Below are 21,662 nucleotides of genomic sequence, written 5' to 3'. Positions count from 1 at the left end.
CCTTCTACAAGGTGTATAGAATGTGTGTGGAGACAACACAACCATCTTGAATGGGACACGTGCTCAGCTCAAGTGCAGCTTGCTGTGTTTGGCTGAACCACAGAGCCAAAAACATCTGAGCATTTCATTCTGTGCCTAGTGAGAGAACAGACAAGCTGTGTCACCAGTCTCCCTGCTGCTGCCCCCAGGCCCGAAGTCTCAACTCAGGAGACCCACACATCTCAGGTTAGGCTGGACTGTGACACTTACCTCTACTGTCCCTGAGACTCTGTGTCACCTGGGCTCAGAAGAGCAGGTGATAAGGCCTTTCTCTGCCTGTCCTTTTGCCTCCTCACATGTCTCTTTCCTATGACCTCAGCACCCATGCCGGCCCTTGAAAGTGACAAGCACATGCCTACCTCAGAGCTGTTCTCCTGCTCAGCGCTCTCTTATCCACAAGGCTTGCTCCATTATTTCTTGTGCATCTATTGTGCAAATGTTATCTTTCAGATTCTTCTTTCAAAAACCATAACCTGCCCTTCTAACCTAGGACTGCTCCATCTGGCTTACCTTGCTCTAATCATTCTGAGTGTGTGTGTGTGTGTGTGTGAGTAGTAGTAGTAGTAGCAGCAGCAGCAGCAGCAGCAGCATATACCCATGTGTGAGCTTGTGGAGGCCAGGGGTCAACTTCAGTTATCGTCTACAACTTTCTACATCTTATTTTCTGAGACAGGATCTCTTCAATGAACCAAAGTTCTCTTTTTGGTTAGGTTGGTAAGCTCTGCAGATTTATCTGTCCTTGACCCATTGCCTTGGGGTTAGAGATGTCCATGGCCACACCCTGGTTTTTACATGGTGCAGAAGATCCAAACTTACACTCTGGTGTCCACATGACAAGCACTGCACTCATGGAGTTGTCTACTTTAAAAAATCTTTTAGCATTTAAGTCCTCTAACGCACTGTATAATTCATGCATCCTACATATGCACCATTGTGTGCTTCTGCCCTCATCCCAAAATAAGCCAAAAGGGTACAGGCATTTTATCTGTCATTGGTGGGCCCCTAGCACCTACAACTGCTCTGAGAATTCAGTGTTGCCTGACTGTATATGTGCATGAATGAATAGCTTTCTCAAATATTTGAAGGTGGGCTGAAAGTGCCATATTTGTACAGCTGTCGACTTCCAGCCCAGAGGATCACTCCACATTTGAAAACTGCAAGACTTGGAATGTTACAATGGCTCTTTCTTGCCCCAGAGTGGTGTGAACACACCTTCTGGGAAATAAGACAGTAGGACACAGGAGTTTGAAAAGATAGCCATGTTAAAAGTTGGCGAGGTGGAGAGATAGGATTCTTCTGCAAAGTTTTTTTTTTGATCATTGCAATATTTGGTTTCTAAATACAATTTTGGTGGGGGAAAATGGTTTTGAAAGATGTTCAAGTTTCCTGCCGCCTGCCATGAATTCTCAAGTACAAGCCTCTGGAGCTAGTGGCCAGCAGAGGGCAGCAAATGCCTTCAGTTGGCCTCCCTGAAGCCTAGGGGGAAAAGCAGGGAAGGCGAAGGAGGTGTGTAGAGTTGCCCAAGATGCCAACCCTTTGGGAACCAAGGCTGCCCACAGATGCCTGTGCGCACCTGGCATTCACGTTGGATGAGAGTACAGTAGTGGAGTTTCTGTCCCTAGCTGTACCTCACTAATAATAATAATGTGGATGCATCTATCTAAACAAAATCAAGGGTTTCTTGTGCAGCACCTACTGTGTGCCAAGTCAGGCTAGCTATGTGCTTCAGGCACACTGTGGCATGAGCTTGATCTCCACAAATTCTTTGATGTTGGAAATAGGTCTCTAGTCTCCCCACAAGACAAGTGGCTCATTAATGTTCAATGACAGGCAAGCCATGTCCCTGGGAAGGAGTTCAATCTCTTACACCTTGGGTTTGTTTCTGTTGATGGAAGCAGAGGAGGGGAGCTCATGTCCCTGGCACAGTGATGGACCATATGTATCACAACCAATTCCTAATGTGGGTCTCTTTAAGTCATGACTCCCCCCCCCCCCCATTTTGGTCTTCCTGATATTAGCTTCTATCACTTCTTTCTTGTTTTCTTTAGATTCTTTGAATATTTAAAAATATTCTTTTAGGGGTTAGTGAGATGACTCACTGGCTTGCTATAAAGGCTGGGTGACCTCAGTTTTATCCCCAGAACCCAAGTCCATGTAAAGGTTATGGAAGAAACAGACTCCGCAAGATTGTCTTCCAACCTCCACAGTCATACCCCACCACATACACACACCATTATAACAAAGTAAAGCCCCGGGCGGTGGTGGCGCATGCCTGTAATCCCAGCACTTGGGAGGCAGAGGCAGGCAGATTTCTGAGTTCGAGGCCAGCCTAGTCTACAGAGTGAGTTCCATGACAGCCAGGGGCTATACAGAGAAACCCTGTCTTGAAAAAAAAAAACCAAAAAAAAAAAAAAAAAAAAAAAAAAAAAAACCAAAAAAAAAAAAAAAAAAAGAAAGTAAAGCTCAAAAATTTACTTAAACTTTTCTAGAGCCATAATGCATATAATAAAATATTTGCTATTCTACTTAGAGCTAGAACATACACACCACACACCACACACACACACACACACACACACACACACACACACAGAGAGAGAGAGAGAGAGAGAGAGAGAGAGAGAGAGAGAGAGAGAGAGAGAGAGAGTCTTGTATGTAGTCTAGATTGACCTGGGAGTGTTTATATAGCTCGAGCTAGCCTCAGAACTACTTCTTCAACCTCCTCAACACTAGGACTACCGGCATGTACCCAGTATTCCTGGATAGAGCTAGGGTTTTATTCCCTTTATCCCCATCTTTTTTTTCTCTTAGAGTTGTTGTGGATCATACTCCTGGATCCATTACCACCTAATCGGAGAAGGCTGCTGTTTTGTTTTCAACCTTTGTGCACTCCTTGAAGTCTATAAAGGAAGCATGACAGAGTCTTACATCTAGTTGGATACTTTGTATCCTTCCTTCCTGCATTGATACAGGAAGCAAGACAGTCTCTTGCATCTACTTGGATGCTTTGTGCAATGTGCTACTTTTTTCAGCCTAATATTTTCTGGTTTTTTTCTTCTTTGTTCTTTCTAGTGGATAATGACAATTATTCTGTCTCCAGTGTGCCGACTCTTTCCTGTGTCCATTGTTCTCTGTTCTCACTTTCCAAATATTCTACTTTCCAGCTCTAAAAAATCTGTTTGGTTTTGTCTCTGTCATTTGTTCTCTATTGCTGAGACACTTTTTCTTGCTCTGTTTCTCTCTCCTTCCCTCCCCTTTCTTTCTTTATTGAAGATTGAGTCTAGGCCCTTGAATATACTGCGCAAATACTCTATCACTGATCAATGTCCCATCCCCTTTTAAGCTTTCTGTTTTGAGACAGGGTCTTGGAGTCTCTAACTTCAAATCTCCTAAGTCATTTAGGCTGGCCTTGAACTCAGTCTGTAATCCAGGGAGACCTTGGATTAAGTTTGTAATTTTCTGCCTCAGACAGAGTGCTGAGATTATAGGTCTGAACTACAAGATCCAATTTACTCTCTTACTCATTTTTGACGTGTGTCTCTTTACCTTATAGAGCACGGGTTACAGTAGTGTTTCATAGTCTCTGGCTGATGACCCCCACAGGTATGAAATCGGTGATGAGTATATGTTGACTATCTCTCCTTGTGAGAAGTGCCCACGCTTTCTTGACTCCTTGAACATTGAAATGACTTTAGTACACACACACACACACACACACACACTACACACACACACACACACACACACACACGAGAGAGAGAGAGAGAGAGAGAGAGAGAGAGAGAGAGAGAGAGAGAGAGAGAGAGAGAGAGAGAGAGAGAGAAGTTGGTGCTGTGTTGACTCAGTATCCTGATACAATCCTTTGGGAATGTTCAAATTTGGTTTGGTTTGGTTTTAGTGAGGAATCGGCCCTGTCAGCAGTTTCAGGGTGCACACTCCAGCCCTCCTGGGAGGGTGATGGTGGCCAAAGTCCACTCACTTTCCCAAGCGTATGCTTACTGCTTTGTGGCTATTCTGTGGTATCACTTAGGGCTTTGCTAGAAATGTGGGCAGGGCACAGGCAAATAACTTCAAATCTCCAAGTCCTTGGAATGTTGCTCTGGGTTTGCACTCCAGTGAAGTACAAGGAGAGGCCAGGATGCGGCTCACACAGGCATTTCCTTCTCTAGTTCTCCAGCTTGACCCCACCTACCCTTCTCAGGAACCTTTTTTCCTGGTTCCTCATGCCAGAGTCACCAAACCTCTCAGGGTTTTCACCACAACTCTGCTACAAAGTCCTGCCCAGCCCTACAGGGCTGGGCCCTAATACAAAACCACAAGAGAGAACAGAGCATGGACTTTGTTTCTGTGTTTCCAACCCGTAAGAGTCTCTTTCCTTTTGTGCTTGGGTGGAAAGGCTTTTCATGAGGATCTTAGGTATCCAACCTGATACTTTCATACTCCACAGCTGAGGCCCACCCTAAGCTCAAGGCCGAACAAGAAAGAGCCTTTGAGACAGCAAAGGGAAGCAAACCTCTACATCCCTGCAGTCCATTAGTGTTTATTGAGGTGCCTGTTGGCAAAGTTTGATGTTGTGCCAGCTAGCACAAATGAAAATGTTCCACATGCATTTGGAAGAGTGGGTAGTTAGAGGTCAGTTTGGAGCTAGGGCAATAGATTGGTCACTGATGTGTGTGTGTGTGTGTGTGTGTGTGTGGGGTCCTCTGAGGGATGCTTGTGACTTTGCATGTCGAGACGAGTTGGATATTCAGGGGCCTCTGGAACAGAGGGCAGGGGCTGGTAAATTTTGAGTCTGAGCAGGGTGACACACTTCAGGTTATTAGCTGGGGTCTGGGAAGACTGGATGCATGAAGAAGCAAGGCATGCTCCTGCCTCAGAACTGTGCTAGGTGTGGCTGAGATCTGATCCTTGGCAACTGTACCAGGCTGCTGGCTGGGTCATATGCTGATGGACTCTCCTGTCTCCACTTGCTGCTATGTCTTGACCTCTAGTGACATTCTACCTAGCTACAGGCAGGTCCCCCTACCTACCATGTTTTCTATAATCTTTAGGCTTTTGCATTTTTGCACAAACTGGCTTCTCCTGGGACTCTTTGCCTCACTTAGATGGCTTATTCACCACCCTTTGCATCTATCTCTGCTGGGTACCACATCCTTTAGGAAGCTAACACTGCCTAGGTGTGTGCTGGCCTTCTCTATATATACACTGTAGCGTCTGTGCTGGTCTTAGAATAGCACTCAGCCTATCAAGTCCCTGTCATAATCTATTCTCCTCTGAAGACTAGACCAGAAGCTCCTTGAGGATAAGAAACGAATTTTATTATCAATTATTTGCCTGGCATCTAATAGGCACTGGACAGGTGTTTATTCTTTATTATTTATTTATTTATTAATTTTTGGTTTTTTGAGACAGGGTTTCTCTGTGTAGCCCTAGCTGTCCTGGAACTCACTCTGTAGACCAGGCTGGCCTCGAACTCAGAAATTCCTGTCTCTGCCTCCCAAGTGCTGGGATTAAAGGCATGTGCCACCACTGCCTGGCTGGACGGGTGTTTATTAAGCAAATTAACTAAAAATGGAAGGTTGGAAGTAGGCTGCACTGAGGGGGTGGCTGGGAGCAGAGGGGTGTAGACAGATTTCACAGAATACCGTGCTGAGGAGCATGGGCCACTTTCTGAAAGGCAATGGGAAGTCACGGAAAGCTTCAAGCAGGGGAGCCATGGTTAGATTTCTGTGTGGGAAAGACTTCTCTAGTAGCATTATGCTGAGTAAGTTGGATGGAGACAAGAGTGGGGACAGACAAGAGTAGGGACAGACAGACAGACAGACAGACAAGGATACTATTGCGGTGATCTCTGAGGGCGTGGTGGCAGGGAGGGAGAATATGGGATGGGTTGAGTGTGCTCGGGAAGAGGACACTCTGACCTGGAGAAGAGTGTTGGGGATGGCCGTTTGTTTCTAGGACCTTGACTCTGTGTCATCTCTGCCACACAGAACTGCGAGCCCCTCCCTGGGAAGGCTTGTACCCTTTCTTCCCGTGGGCCGGGGATACTAGTTCCCTCCCTTGTCACACCCTCATGAGGGTGAACTAGTGGGTTTCAGCCACCACCTCCTTGGCATGATATGGATGAACAGGCACAGTCCTTGTGAAGTTAGCTTGGCAAGTTTATTGAAAACCCAGAAATACAAAGAGTAGTACAAACAGGCCCCACCGGCCCCCAGACTCCCAGAGTTCGCAGACACAACCCTGCTGCATCCACAGGGCACAGAGTTGGGCCTTGTATCACCACAAGAACAAGGCACACGGAGCTGAAGAGACCCCCCTCTCCGTCGGAACTCCGCCTACTTGTCAGACCCACATACCGCCTACTTGTCAGACCCACATACCGCAGACAAACCAACAACCATAAGAGAAAAGGCCCAGATGGGCCACTGGGAGGAGAACCATCATGGAACTTAGGTATCCCTGGGGCCGCCAAGGACTGTGTGCCCTTTGGGGTCAGGGGAGGGATAATGAAGCATCTTCTGCCAGGGAGGGGAAGGGGGAGAAACAAGACAGGCTATGGATGCCTACAGGCCCCAGAGGTCTGTGCTCATGCTGGCTCTGAATGACCCCTCTCTCCCTAGGGCCACTGCTTTCTGTAGTAGTGCCAAAAATATATTTACTGTGGCTGGAGCCTGAGGAGGATCTGAAGGAAAGGAATTAGGGAGAAGCCGGTGCCCCTGGGGCTGGAGCTGGTGTGTCTACACAAGGAAGAATCCCTCAGGAGGACACGGACTAGGTTTGTGCACTGGCAGGAAGAGTGGCTGGAGATCCCTCAGGACCAGAGTCTATGCACCTCAGGGGATAAGGCAGGGGATGTTCTTCTCCAGGCAGTGGCCCCCTGGGGCTAGGTGCTCAGTACCTGGTCCTGCGGGAGGTGGTGGTAGATGAGAAGCGGACGCTGGAGCTCCTATTACCACGACCACCACTGCAGCTGCTGAAGCCTCCCTCAGTGGGCAGTGCGCAGGGGATGCTGGGGGTGCAGGCATCGCCCACCAGCACTGAGCCTCCTCTGGTCCCAGAGCTTAGCAGGTCCCCACCAGCCCTCAGGCTCGAGGAAGCCAGAACCCCTCCTGTGGTGCGGATGCCGCTGCTGCTGGAGAAGGTGACTCCACCACTGTGGGAAAGGCTGGATCCGGAGACCAACTCGGGCCCACACAGTACACCTCCTCGAGAGCTGCTCACAGCTGTGGAGGGGAAAGGAAAGGAAAGGAATGGAATATTGGCTCTAGGACACTGGATGAGTGGTCCAAAGACCAAGGCTACATGGAAATCAGACACCCAGATGGAAATGGACGGATGCTGTTGTCTTTCTGGGTGTTTGCCCATGCCCACATATTGGCTGCCATTAATGTGTGCACATGTACACAAACTACTGTTTATCTGTGTCCCACATCTGGTGTATTATGAGAGGCCAAGCATCCAGACACTGGCACAGTGACCTTAGAACCATACGGTGCATCCTCTGTCATTATATTGTTCCTCTTGCTAGTTCCCATTCATCGATCAGACAAGAAATGCAGCCAGCACCAATTCCTGGCTAGCCATCTCTGCCCCGCTAATGGCTCTTTTCTGTAGTCCAACTGCCCCACTAGACACAGCCCTTATGTCAGGACTGGAATCCAGCTTAGCCTTGATTGAAGTAGCCACACCCTGTCACTTCTGGGCTTGACCTTCTGCAGAAGGCCATTGCTGACCTTCCAGCAAATCATGGTTCTTCTATGAGGGTACGGCTGGTATCCTTCCAGACTAGTGTGACGCTGGCTAGCATTCTCCTTCTCAAGAAGACTGGAGATCTACAGTGTGGAGACTCACCCTGCTCTACAGCGCTGGCGCAGTGTCATGGCTGCTTTGGGGACAGTCTATATTAGAAGCAGCAGGAGGTTGAAGGAGGGGGGTGACTTCCATTTAGCATTGCCCTATCCCTGTGATCCAGATATGAGTCACCTCTGTGACACAGCCTTTCTATTACTTCTGCAATGGTGGCCTACAATACTACTGAAAACCTTCTCCTACCTTGAGAGTCCCACAAACCATTGTCTCCTTTTCGTTCTGGGAGCCTCTGCTGAGGACACACTCCCAGTCCAGGGACACTGATGCCCCTGCTTCCCTGACTGTCTTGGCCAGACCAGCTCTCTTGGGAGCTTCTTGACTCTCACAAGTGCCAAAAGGAAATTTGAAGGGGGCTGAGAAAAGGCAGGATACTTACATATGTTTACTGGCCCAACACCTTCACAGATCCTGGAGACAGAAAGAGACAAATTACTTCCTATGAGCTATGAACCTGCTTGCGGTTGGGGTGGGGGTGGGAGTAGGCTTCCTCTCTGGGTAGACCAGAAACTGGTGGGTCTTACCCCCAACTGTAAGTGCATCTTGAAACATGCCATGTATCTAGACACTGCCTCTAAATTGTTGAGCTAAACTATCTGACGACCTATTACTATTTTAACAAATTAATCAGCCAAGCAAAACGCCTATGACCTGGCACAGCTTGTCTGGAATTGCATTTTACAGCACAGCACCTTCTAAAACCCTGCCAAGGGCAACTGACTAATGTTTTTGGAAGATATATTGTTCTCCCTGGAGACCGTTCATTCCAGGATCCTTCACCTGGTTCCCTCCCCTTATTTGGTTAATCTTTCTAGAGGTCTGACCTCACTCCCTCCCAGTCTCACCGAATCTCCTCGCCCTCCAGCAGCCTGCGGTAGGTGACAATCTCGATGTCCAGGCCCAGCTTAGCGTTCATGAGCTCCTGGTACTCGCGCAGCTGCCTGGCCATGTCCTGCTTGGCCTGCTGCAGGGCTCCCTCCAGGTCAGCCAGCTTGCACTTGGCATCAGCGAGGGCTGCTTCACCCTGCTGCTCCGCCTCAGCCACGGCAGCCTCCAGCTTGGCACACTGCAGAGATTGGAGTTTGTATGTGGGCTTAGCTAGGGACTCAGGGGTCCTCAAGTGGGGTTGGAAACCCTTCCCTGATGGCGTGAGACCTGGCGCTAGGCCTGGGTTGCAGCTCTGCATGGGGGCTTTTCCAGGGATAGTCACTGTGATCAGCAAGAGTGTTGCTGTTCCTCATTCTCCATACCCATCAGCTTTCCACTGTCTTGAGACCTAAGGAATCCAGACTCTTCCATTCTTCGTGCCTCCTCTACTTAGAGAATCAGCCCCAGGCCTTCCTTCTACTCCATATTCCTGTCCCCCAGGAAGGTGTTATGTCCCCGCTTGGATTTGTGTCCAGGTCTTGCCAGGCCCTTGACCTTCACCACACTTGGCACTCCTGCCCCTCCCTCCGCAGCTTTCTCCTCTGTCCCACCTGAGCCTTCGTATGCTCGGTCTCTGTTTTCAGCCTCTGGATCAGCCTGGTCAGCTCATTGATCTCGTCCCGTGTGTTCCGTAGATTGTCACAGTGCTGGCCAGCGGTCACCCGCATCTCCTCATACTGGGGGAGCAGAGTGCAGTGTCTTGACCACATGCAGTCTGGGTTGAAGACCTCAGACCAAAGTCTTCACCCAGGGCACCTGGACCCCTCCCCAGTCTCCCATTCCCTACCTTGGTCTGGTACCAGGACTCCACATCTGCACGGCTCCGCCTGGCCACCTCCTCATACTGCGCCTTGACTTCGGCTATGATCCCATCCAGGTTCAGGTCCCGGCTGTTGTCCATCTTCACGATGACAGATGTCTCAGAGATGTGTGACTGCAACAACTGGATTTCCTGTATTGGGGAAGCAGCAAGGCAGAGGGGCTCAGTGGACCATTGGCAGCTGGGACTCTGCCACAGGGTCCCCTGTGAGTCAGGACAGGGAGGGAGCATTCCTTCTTGCTCTATGACTGCTCGAGACCCCATTCCTACCCAGCCTGGGGCTCAGAAAAAGGCATGCTTGAAAGCAACTGAGTCTGACTTCAGGACCCTTGCCATAAGCTCAGACCTCCAGTACCTGCTTTGGCTTAGGTGACTATCCGAACCAGGGGTACCTCAGGTGAGGTGACTATCCAAACCAGGGGTACCTCAGGTGAGGTGACTATCCAAACCAGGGGTACCTCAGGTGAGGTGACTATCCCAACCAGGGGTACCTCAGGTGAGGTGACTATCCCAACCAGGGGTACCTCAGGTGAGGTGACTATCCAAACCAGGGGTACCTCAGGTGAGGTGACTATCCCAACCAGGGGTACCTCAGGTGAGGTGACTATCCAAACCAGGGGTACCGCAGGTGAGGTGACTATCCAAACCAGGAGTACCTCAGGTGAGACTATCTGAATCAGGGGTACCTCAGGAGAGCAGACTGACGGCTACTTAAATTCATGTTTGTCTACCCACAAAGTGTCTGGGGATGGTCATGGTCCACTGAGAAGTAATGATATTTTAAAACACAGTAGAACCTGGAGATCCCTAGATCCAGAATCTTCAGAGAGCCAAGGTCTCCACCCTGGTGAGACCTATATCTCTGTCTGGCTCAACTTCAGACTAAATAGGTTGCTTGAAAGTAAATGGCACTGGTTTGACTAGTAAAATCAGGTGCGTTTCCTTCTTTCTTTTTTTTTTTTCTGATATATTTTTTATTTACATTTCGTTTCCTTCTTTCAAATCACTCTACCAGGCATTCCCAGACTTAGTCTTTAGCTTGGACAAGGAAGGTTTGGACCACAGATGACAGGAGCTCATCGTCAGGCCTAATATGGCTGTGGAGACACCAACCTCCCTGGCCTTCCTCACCTCCAGACACAGTGATGAAGAACACCCTGAGTGGGGGTGGAGCCAGACCCACAAAACCAGTATCTGGAAACCTGAAGGCTTGACTCAGCCCCTAGGGCATGTAGGCTGAGCACTCATAGCCTTGAGTTCTCAGGGAAGAGCCTCACCTCTAGGTACAGAGCCTTCAGGAATTCAAGTTCCTGGGTCAGAACATCCACATTGGCTTCCAGCTCAGATTTGTTCAGGAAAGCTGCGTCTACATCCTGCAGAGGGAGACAGAGAGAGAGGGGGGAGGGAAAGGGAGAGGGAGAGACAGAGAGACAGAGAGACAGACAGAGAGACAGAGGGAGAGAGAGACAGAGAGACAGAGAGACAGAGGGAGGGAGAGAGAGACAGAGAGACAGAGAGACAGAGACAGACAGAAAGAGAGACAGAGACAGACAGACAGAGACAGAAAGAGAGAGAGACAGACAGAGAGAGACAGACAGACAGAAAGAGAGAGACAGACAGAGAGAGAGACAGAGAGAGACAGACAGACAGAAAGAGAGAGACAGACAGAGAGAGAGAGACAGAGAGAGAGACAGACAGAGATAGAGAGAGAAAGAGAGAGAGAGACAGAGAGAGACAGAGAGAGAGAGAGAGAGAGAGAGAGAGAGAGAGAGAGAGATGAGCGCACAGCCTATGCTGCTCTGCCTTCCTAATTACGAGGGTCTGGAGAGGTGCAGGCGGGGCCCTCGGTTCCTACTGGGTCTTTCCCTATTGCAATGTGGAAGCTCGCACAGGGGCTGCTGGGCTTTAGCCAGGGCTGCTGGGCCTTGGCCAGGGCTTATTTAAAAGCAATAAAGGGGTCATAGAGATGACTCTCGAGGTAAAGTGCTTGCTTTCAAGCCTGAACCCTTGAGTTCAATCCTTGGGTCCCACATGATGGAAGAAGAAAACTACTTCTCTCAAGTTGTCCACATGTGGACCAGTGTATACACATGCTCTTCTCTCAAGTTGTCCACATGTGGACCATTGTATACACATGCTCTTCCTGAGCAAACCAAATGAATGCAATGGTTTTTACAGAGAAAAGTAAAAAAAGCCTTGATCTTTCAAGAAATGTAAGAGTCTATCATTTTCAAACGCATAGTACCCAAACTCAAATAATCTATGGTTCTATTAGAACTTTGAAGGGAGCCTGTGATCTTTGGGGTTCTGCTGTTTGTGTGAGCAGTTTTAGCTACTGCAGGGCTTCTGGGAAGTCTCTAGAGCTGGAGCTGAAGCTGGGGTTCTGGAGAATGTGTGCTCCCATGTAGAATTTCCCCTCACTGCATCCCCTTACCTTCTTCAGCGCCACAAACTCATTCTCAGCATTGGCCCGGAATGCCACCTCCTCTTCATACCTGGGAGCATGGAGATGAAGCGGGTAAGCCCTCTCTCCTGTTACCCCAAAGCCCTCACTAATCCTGCAAAGGGATTCTGGTTCATCGAGGGACACAGTTTGCCACTCACAAGTAAGCGTATCTCAGTCCCACCTTTAAAACTTTTTCTAAGCTGGCGGCCCAGAAAGTCCCTTACTTTCTCACTTGAATTTTGGGTCTGAAATCTGGACTGTTGCTACAGTTCTCTGTGAGCGACAACTCAGGGTCTTTGCAGCTGAGCACAGAGGAAATAGGGCATAGTCCAGTGATGAATGTAAGCACTCCTTCCAGAACTAAAGATGTCTTTTCCATCAACTCATTCATCCCCACTGGTAGTATTAAGGACAAGTTCCCCCACTTCCTCAGTACCCACAGAGGGTCTCCTCCTTCCACCTCCCATACCACTGTCCCCGCACATCCCTGAGCTGGGGTTTGTAGCCAACAACTATCTAATCCTCATTCATGCAGCTGCTCTTGTCTGCATTGGACTGCATCTGGGGCACAGGTGCATGTGGGGCACAGGTGCATGTGGGGCACAGGTGCATGTGGGGCGCAGGTGCATAGGGGGCACAGGTGCATCTGGGGCACAGGTGCATGTGGGGCACAGGTGCATCTGGGGCACAGGTGCATGTGGGGCATAGGTGCATGTGGGGCACAGGTGCATGTGGGGCACAGGTGTGTGCATATGGGGCACTCACTTCTTCTTGAAGCCCTCAAGGACATCCTGCAGGTGGTTTCTCTCTGCCTGCAGGCGAGCCTGGTCACTGACGAGTACATCCAGCTGCCTCCGCAGGCTGGTGATGTGGTTATCGAAGAGAGGCTCCAGGTTGCTCCGGGCACATTTCTGCTCTTGGAGGAAGCTCCACTTGGTCTCTAGGAGTTTATTTTGTTGCTCCAGAAACCTCACCTGTGTCCGAGAAGCAAAGGAAACACATTAAGGTGTTTGGTAGTGCGTGGGCGCAGGGTAGGCCTTCAGATGGCCAGCGAAGACTCTGTGTCATATCATTGCTGTTCTTCCCTCTTCTGGCTTCTACTAGTATGTTTCTAACTTACCAGAAACCAGGAGTGTGGCTCTGTGACCCTCTCTCCGCGCCCAGCTAGTTCATAAAGACATGTAATAATAAAGACATTTCAGTATTATTTCTCCCTCCACACCTAAGCAAAGTGTCAGCCAACCCTGAGGAATAACAAAGCACGAGGCTTCTGCTGGGCCTGCCTGGACCTGGGGATAGAAACAGCCATCCCCAGCCGAGCACACAGTGCGACCGCACTACATCGGGAGTCACCGGGGTACTAGGAGGTGGCTGCCTGGGACTGCACACCATGGCCAGCATCCCTGATATTCTATCAGCCGAGCTCCTTGACTCAAAAGTAAAGTGAGGTCACCGAGGTTCTCTCCTGTCTCCTGACAGAAACAAAGCCTCATCTCCATGCAGACATGGTCTACTAGGTCTCTGCTTTTGGAAAATTGACACAATTATTTCTCTATATAGCTATTGGTGATCATCTGCACTTCCCTCAATCCTGACTAGGTCTCCATAGCCTATGTTGGGTGTATGAATTATTTGTTTTTTATGTAAATATCACTCACTCCATTCTCCATCAGCCTCAGAAACTATGAAAATCTCCTCCAGACCACCATGATCTTAAAGAATGAAATATTTTAAGCACGATTCAATTGGACACTTGGCTGAAAGCCCCCATGTGTGGGAGACATGTCTAAGTAATTGAGAAATAGGACTCGGTTTGCCCAAATGCCCGTAGGTTTAGCTGGAAGGTCTTTCTTTTTTTCCAGAAATTGTGGCCAGCATCTTAGTCTGTCTCATGATGCAGCAGTTCCTCTGGCTTGTTGATTCTTAGTGCAGAGTGATCTAGAAGCCGTTCATCCCTCTATGCCCTTGGCAGATGCCTTAAAAAGCAATGGCTCAGACTGGACCAGCTCTTTTGAAGGGACGAGCACCCCAGAACCCCTTAACTCTCAATGTCTGTTCCAGAGGTTAGGCCTGCAAGGTACCTTATCAATGAAGGAGGCAAATTTGTTGTTGAGGGTCTTGATCTGCTCCTTTTCATCTTTCTTTACCCTCTGGGCGTTGGGGTCAATCTCCAGGTTGAGGGGAGTCAGCAGGCTCTGGTTAACAGTCACAGCTGTGATAGCGGGGGCTGATGGGCCTCCAATTCCTCCAATTCTGTAGCCAAAGCCAGGGCCACCAAAGCCAGGGCCTCCGAAACCAGGGCCTCCGAAACCATAGCTAAGGCAGCCACCAGCTCCAAACCCCAGGCCAACACCACTGCTGGCCCTAAAGCCCAGACCAACGCCACTCCCGTCACCAGAGCCAAAGGCTATCCCATTGCCAGCTCCAAAGCCAACTCCACAGCGGATAGGACGAGAGCATCCAACTGCTATCCGGGGTGAGGAGGATCCAAAGTTGATGACACTCCGACTACCAAAACCACCCAGGCCCCGGAAGCCAGGCCCACTCCTGCAGGAGACAGAGCTGGCCCGGAAGTGGTTCAGATGCTGAGGGGCCATTGCAGAGCAAGAACTGAAGCTTCCCACCCGACGGCCAGAGCTGACTCTGTAGGAGCGGCAAGACATGGTGGCTTTGTAGATGGCAGCTGAAGAGCGGCGTGGAGTGGGCTGAGCTGAAGCTGGGAGTCTCTGTGAGGCTAGTGGATTCCTCTCACCTCTTTTATGTGTGTGTGGACATGAGGATTGGCCTCATAAAAACGAAAAAAGCCATTTGAAGGCATTTATGAGCTTGGGTAGTTAGCAGAAACTCTTCACATCTGTAACATCCTTCACAATGAACCAATTCAGACACACCTATTCTCATCAGGATGCGGGCTGGAGCAGGCAACCTATAAACATTAAAAACACATAAACACATAAATATTAAAGTCTTATTTTTCCCCATAAGTCCACCGCAATTGCCATTATGGGGACATTAATTTGCTTTCCTCATAAATCCAAAGGCTCCCTCTCCCCCCCCCCCCCGAGTCTAAGTGTGGCTAACCACCAGAGAATTAGAATGCTAACAGTTCTAGTCAGAGGCTCTGAAGGAATGGAAATGCCCAGAGTTAAGTCTCTTAAGGCAGGAGTGGAGTATGCATAGGAGACTTATGCACAGCTCTAAGAAACCATGCATATGAAAACTGCTTGATGCATCTCTGCAGATAGAGTCAATGCTCAGAAGACCCCCGTGTTGCATCTACCCTTCAGGGTTTAACTGTTTACACAAGGACTGAACCTACAGCCTCGCTCGTTGGGGCTGATGTGGACATGTTTCTGACTGGAGACTCTCCAAGGACATTCATTCTTTAGTGTTGACTCTGTCCTAGGCGCTGTGTAAAGTCACCCACATGACTTGGAGCCCCCTTCCTCAACCCCAGGTAAGTCCTGGAGCTGAGTGACAGCCCTATCCTCACAGGTTCCTGGAACCGCTCATTTGATTTTTTGATTCTTTGACTGGGTTACAGAAACAAAGCAATAGGTACCTGGATACGAAAAGCTCTAAGCGGCGGAGAGCATCACTGTTGACAATTACAGGTATACAGGACTTCATCTTTCTGCTCATCCTTCACACGACACAGCTTGACCTTGTTTTGTGCTTGAGGAATTGTGCTTGCTTGGATGTTTGGGACATGTTTCTTATAGACAGGCATTGATACATGTCTGTATGTAACATACACATATACATACATTTATATGAAGTTATATCACTGTATCAGTGCTTTCTGAGAATCCTACTCAGGTGAGCAATGTTTGTTCTCTCAGTTGTTTGTCTAAAGAGGAAGAAGAAAAGTAAACACCAGGAGAATATGTCTAGTAAAAAGCACAGAGATCTGCTGCTGACCCCCGTGTCTCCTCAGCCCTGGCTGCCCTTGGCCCACCAGCAGTGCTGGACTCAATCCACCTTTACCTTCCAAGCATGGGCGTCTTTCCACCTCTAGGCACTGCATTCTCCCGACTCCTTCTCAGTCTTCTTAGCAAGTCCTGTCTCTAAGCTCTACACCGGGTACAGTGTCCCTGGGTCAGGGCTCTGATTGTTTCTCATCTTTGCCTGTGATCATACCCTGGTGACATCACACAGACTCAGACTTTAAATAGTCTGTCCATCAGCGAGCACCATGCGTGGTTGCACCTCGGACTGCCCCTGCACTCTATGTCCTGTTAAAGATTTATTTTGTTTTTATTTATTTATTTATTTGGATTTGTTTTTGGAGACAGGGTTTCCCTGTGTAGCCCTGGCTGTCCTGAAACTCACTCTGGCTGGCCTTGAACTCAGAAATCTGCCTGCCTCTGCCTCTGCCTCCCAGAGTGCTGGGATTACAGGTGTGCGCCACCATCGTCCACCTTATTTTGTTTTTAATTACATGCATATGTACATGTGTGCATGTGTGTGTGTGTGTGTGTGTGTTTGTGTGTGTCTGTGTAAAGGTATGTAAATAAGAGTGCCCATGAAGGTCAGAAGACAATGTTGGATCCCTTGGAGTTTAAATTATAATGGGTTTTGAGCTCAAAGCACACTCTAGGAATGGAACTTGGCTCCTCTAGAAGACCAATGTGTAATCTTAACCACCGAGCCTCCTCTCTAGATCCCTAAGCATACATTTTAACCAATATCTCCTATTTAGATATCAAACAGGCAACTCAAACAATGTATCACAAACTCCCCCTGATTCCCTCTACTTGGTGTTTTTCCTTGCCAGCCTCACAGGCTCTGCACAGCTCCCGCGGTAAGTCTTGGGATCCTTCTTTCCTTTGTGCTTTGCTCGGCGTTTCCCTCCAGCTACCACACACCCATCTTCACAAGACCTGGCCCTTAGGTGCTTCCTGCTCCTTGCTGCCATGCCGGCTGGAGCCCATCGCTTGCTCCTCATTGGGTCTACTGACTCAGGCTCCTGAGATGTCCCTGGCTTTTGTCTCTGTTCCTCAGAGCATTCCCAACACCATGGCTCAGGGATCCTTCGAAGCCCTGTAAAAGCATGCCATATCTTTGCTGAGCACCTTCAGAACCAGTGTCTCCCTGTAATGACTCCACAGTCCCTTCTGTGCCTGCACCTGTCCCCACTGCCCCATTGCGCACTGTGCCCCAGCCACTCCTGCCTGTCCATCGCTCAGTCAGGACGGACTCTCATGATAAAGACACTTATCACTTGCTGGTTTTGCTGCTGGGACTGCTTCACCTCTCACAGTTTCCAGGTCTTTGTTCATATGCCACTTTCTCACCTGCTCTGGGGGCCCTTGCCATCCTCCACCACTTCTTTCTCTCCTGAGGGCTCCTTGTCACTTGAGCACTCTTGCACGGGTTGTCTGCAATCATCTGTCTACCCGGGCTGGAGAGCTAGCTCTAGGAAGCAACACTATCATGTGTCTCTTCAACTGGATGGTGGGAGGGTGTGTAGACATGCCGTTTGGTTTTGTTGAGTGAATGAATGCATTTCAGGGGTTAAAAGCAGAAAGACAGAGCAGAGAAAAGAGAAAGAGGGATATTTGGGCATTTGGCTTTGTGTGTATTTTAGGAAGAGGATCCTCCAGACATCAGAGTAGACAGAGGTGGCCCCGGAGACGCCAGGGGCACAGAAATTTGAGAGGTCATCGAATGGATACAGATCTTTCTCCGGGTTTGGTGGTTGGGATTCTGCCTGCTTGGAGAAGAGGGATCTGCAAGTCTCTGAGGCCAGGCAAAGAACCACGGGAGAATGGGAAGGGGACAAGAGAACCTCACTGGAGGTAGAAAGGGGAGGAGTCAGAGGGGTGCAGGAAGGAGACCAGAGAGGGAGGAAGACTTGACTCTAGGCTGGAGTTAGGTGGACTGGGTATAATTCCACTTTCACCACTCTGTAGCAGTGTGGTCCAGGTCAGTGTGTTCTGGTGTAAGTAGCTACAGTAATAGAGGTACCTGTCTGCAGAGAAATTAAAAAACCATAACACTTCCCATTAAAAGCCCCTGCTTTATAACACTACCACACCCTCGCCAGTGTTAATGGGCAAACATCACCCTAGTACGTGGTTTTCCAGTGACCTTCAGAAGCCTGGTTAGCCTGTCTGAGGTTCCGTTTCCTCACATTTGTCTCGCTGCTGCTGGTCCTGAGCAGCCCCCCTCCGCCCCACTGGCTCTGTAGTGTACCCTACACTCCCATTGCAAGATGCTCACTAGGCAGCCCGGGCTGTCTTCATCCGAAGCAGGAAGGGTGGGAGGGAGTGACTGGGGCCAGTCAAGCATATTCCTGTTACCATCAGCACTTTATAGTTCTGAGCCATTATTTTGCCAGATGATGCATAACACAGTCCTGAGCTGTGTTCTAGGGGGTGGTGGGTGGAGGCAGGGGGAGGAGTCGCCCTGGCAACTCTGGGCTGGAGGTTTTGCTGCAGTGACAGTTTCTCTTGTCAGGAAGCCTGGGTGTAATCCCAGAGATCTGCCTCTCCTCGGTGGTGTGACTGAGTCTCCATTGCTGGGTCATCATGATGCTATCTGGGGCATGGGAGGAGGGAGACAGTCTGAGTGGGAGGGGAGGGGACCCCCTCCTAGGTAACCAGGGAAGGCCCAGGAAGCCCAGGTAGGCCTGGCTGGGCCTGTGGGTGTGTGTGGGAAGGACAGGAGGGGAAGCCCAGGAGCTGAGGAGGCTTTGCTGAACTCCTCCTTCTGCCTGGGCAGGAGTTTGTGCTGAGCTTCTCATGTTGAGACATGCTCCTGCCTGGGAAGCAAGTTCTGGAGGCCCCTCCAAAGTGCTGGCTGGGTGGGTGGGTCAGAGGCAGAAGTCACCACTGTCCAGAACCTTCCTGTCTGTGCTTTCTCAGACCAAGAGTTCAAAGGTTTTCTTAGAGGAGGTATCCACTTTTAGGTTTTCTTAGAGGATCCACTTTTATTGGGCAACACCCGCTACCTACCAAAGGATGAGTTTTACTGACAGGATTCAAATTTCTTGCCTACCCCACGTAACCAGCCCAGAGTGAAAATGTTCTTGGCAGTGTGTGTAGCTTAGATTGCTTCCACAGAGCTCCACCATGCTTTCTCGGTGTGTGCATTGACTGTAATGCCAGCAGGGCAGCATCTTCCTGCCCTTTGGTTCTGATGTCCCAGCTTCCCTTCCTCTGCTCAGTGTCTTCCCCTTCCCCCCTCCCCACCCCCTCTCTCCACTCCCTACCCCTGCCCCACCCTATACTGGGATTGAACACAGGGCCTTGTACATGCTAGGCAACTGCTCTACCACTGAGCTATATTCCCCCTCCTCATCTCCTACTAAGTTGCCCAGACTGGTTTAGAACTCTCTGTACTCCACGCAGGCCTCAAATGTATAGTCCTTAGTCCCCAGAATCACAGTGCCAGTTTTGAAGTCATTGTCCCAACCCAAGCTGTTGGGTTTCTTTCCGAGTGCTTGGTAACACTAGCTGGAAAGATGCTGAAGCGACCTGGGACCACAGAGGTGACTGGCTGAGGAAGGGAACTGGGAAGCACAGGAGCAGAGGATTCTAGGGACAAGCTCTGAGGCAGAAAGCACTTGACAGCCAGGGCAGGAGAGGCACATGAGCTTGTGAGACACTTGGGAAGGCAGACACAGGAATATACTGCTCACTTCCGGCTCCTCCTGCCCTCCTCACAGCTTTGCAAGTTGCTCCCAGCTGTCTTTCCTGGGCCCTCACTGAGCAGCAAGGTTTAGATTCATGCCCCCCACCAAGATAGGCGATTTCTGCTGTCTCCTGGCACCCAGTGGGGCTGTACAGAGGAAGGTATTTTTGAGAAGAGTGGAATGAGAATTAGCAGGTCACCACCAGGAGGCACTTTCTGCCTGCTGAGTCACCTCCCACAAGGTGTGGACGGGAGAGTTCGTTAAGGCAAGACAACACAACCTGAAGAAGTTGTGTGGAACCCCTGAGATGTAACCAGGCCTGAGCTGGGGTGTCCCTGGCTGCTGCGGGTAGCACTTGCTTGGGGTCCTCTGCCTTCCAGAAGACACTCTCAGGAGCCCCACTGACCTCAAAGTCTCACAGGGGTTGGTTCCCCGATTCCAGCCCAAGAGCATTTCAGGTTGGGAGCCCTGGGTTATAATAAACCAGGAGGGAGCTTGGCAGGGACAGGGGCGCGCAGAGATGGAAGCTCTCCCTCTCTATGCCCCTGCCAGCTGCTGTGCCTTCCAGTAAGAGTTTCCCTCTTCCCACAGACCTGCAGACCCGTGAGGTTCAGGCTTGTCTGCTACCTGCTGCTCTTCCTGGGGAAGGGGGTGGGCTTTTGAGTCCTGCTGACTAAACTGAGACCTCAAGTTCTGTCGTGCCCTGCCCCCACCACTCAACCCTGCCCCCACCACCCATCCACATCTCTGTCAGAGACAACAGCTATAATCAGCGCTTCAGATCTGTACTCCCATTAAGCTGCCCTTAAAAGCGCCGGAGTGTAATGCACAGCTCCACACAGCATGCTTATGTAAAGTTTCCATCTGATCACTGATATCTGAGGCTGTCATTATTTCCCTGGCTCTCAACTTCTTCTCTGGCTGGCCCCAAGGAGCTCCCCTTCCCCTTCCCCTTCCCCTTCTATCTCTGTGGGTTTCCTGACACTTGCAGGAGTCATCCGATGAGTGGCCAGTCGAGCCAGCTTCTTTCACTTCGCGTGCTTCAAGGATTGCCCGTGCTGTAGCACACATTAGCATTGTATTCCTTCCCAGGACTAAAGCCATATTTCCCTGCCTGGCTGTGCCATATCATTTTGCTTATCTGCGGATGGATAGCTGAGTCGTTTCCAAGTCTTAGCTATTATAAACAATGTCTCAGCTTTTTAAAGTGTGTGGAAACACATGTTCATTTCTCATGGGTATGTATCCAGGAGTGGACTGGCTAGGCAACTCTATGTGTAACATTTTGGAAACCAACACACGGTTCTCAGCTGTGATTGTGCCAGTTAGCATCCTGTCACAGGTGTAAGCAATCAGGTATTTCCATCGGGGGCTTCCATCTAACTTCAGGGACCCTGCAGTAGATTACATCATCACCTGCCACCTCTAAGTACTTCAGGTATGGCAGGTGTGGCTCATAAAAGGTCCCGGCACCCCAGATCTCCCCTAGTTTTCACTGGGGGAAGGAAGCTGGGAGCTGGGGAAAGGGTTCTGTTCTCTGTCTCTGTCTGTCTGTCTGTCTGTCTCTCTTTCATGTCCTTACTCAGAGGCGGCCTTTTGCTTTCTCCCCTTCCCCAATAAACCTTTTACACTAGATCTGTTGTGAGGGGTAATTTCCTAGTGGCACACCCTGGCACAGGCCTGCCAAAGGTATCCCCAGTCTCACCTCTCTTGTCTAAGGGCCCTTGGAATTGCTACTTAAAAGGAGGATTGTCTCCTTCACCCCTGTACACTACTGTAATCTGGTAGCCTGACTCAGGCAGATACTTAATTTCTGTTGTTGTCTGGGTCTGGTGGTGCATACCTTCGATCCCAGCTCTCAGGAGGCAGAGGCAGGAGGATCTCTCTGAGTTTGAGGCTATCCTGGTTTGTACAGCAAGTTC

At 49.8% G+C, this 21,662-nt stretch overlaps 1 protein-coding gene across 1 annotated transcript; it reads right to left on the bottom strand.

The window, feature by feature from the left end:
• Nucleotides 1–6,933: 6,933 nt before the first annotated feature.
• Krt84 (keratin 84) lies at nt 6,934–14,764 on the bottom strand. The gene is made up of 9 exons (XM_052161112.1): nt 14,183–14,764; nt 12,867–13,075; nt 12,090–12,150; nt 10,933–11,028; nt 9,623–9,787; nt 9,387–9,512; nt 8,754–8,974; nt 8,288–8,319; nt 6,934–7,265 (listed from the first exon to the last, which is right to left on the bottom strand). The coding sequence occupies exons 1-9, from the start codon at nt 14,762–14,764 to the stop codon at nt 6,934–6,936; spliced, it is 1,824 nt and encodes a 607-aa protein (XP_052017072.1).
• Between the last annotated feature and the right edge of the window lie 6,898 nt (nt 14,765–21,662).

Source organism: Apodemus sylvaticus, chromosome 17, assembly GCF_947179515.1.
Source record: "Apodemus sylvaticus chromosome 17, mApoSyl1.1, whole genome shotgun sequence".
Taxonomy (NCBI): domain Eukaryota; kingdom Metazoa; phylum Chordata; class Mammalia; order Rodentia; family Muridae; genus Apodemus; species Apodemus sylvaticus.
Note: the sequence above shows the minus strand (reverse complement) of the source record. Positions and strands in the feature narration are given on the sequence as shown.

What these genes read in the sequence shown, in the direction of transcription:
- Krt84 (XM_052161112.1), bottom strand. Translation starts at nt 14,764, where the DNA reads ATGTCTTGCCGCTCCTACAGAGTCAGCTCTGGCCGTCGGGTGGGAAGC. An exon ending in AGTCCTGGTACCAGACCAAG is followed by an intron (nt 9,513 to 9,622) that starts GTAGGGAATGGG and finishes CTGCTCCCCCAG; the next exon opens with TATGAGGAGATGCGGGTGAC. An exon ending in TGTTGGGCCAGTAAACATAT is followed by an intron (nt 7,266 to 8,287) that starts GTAAGTATCCTG and finishes TCCCCTCCACAG; the next exon opens with CTGTGAGCAGCTCTCGAGGA.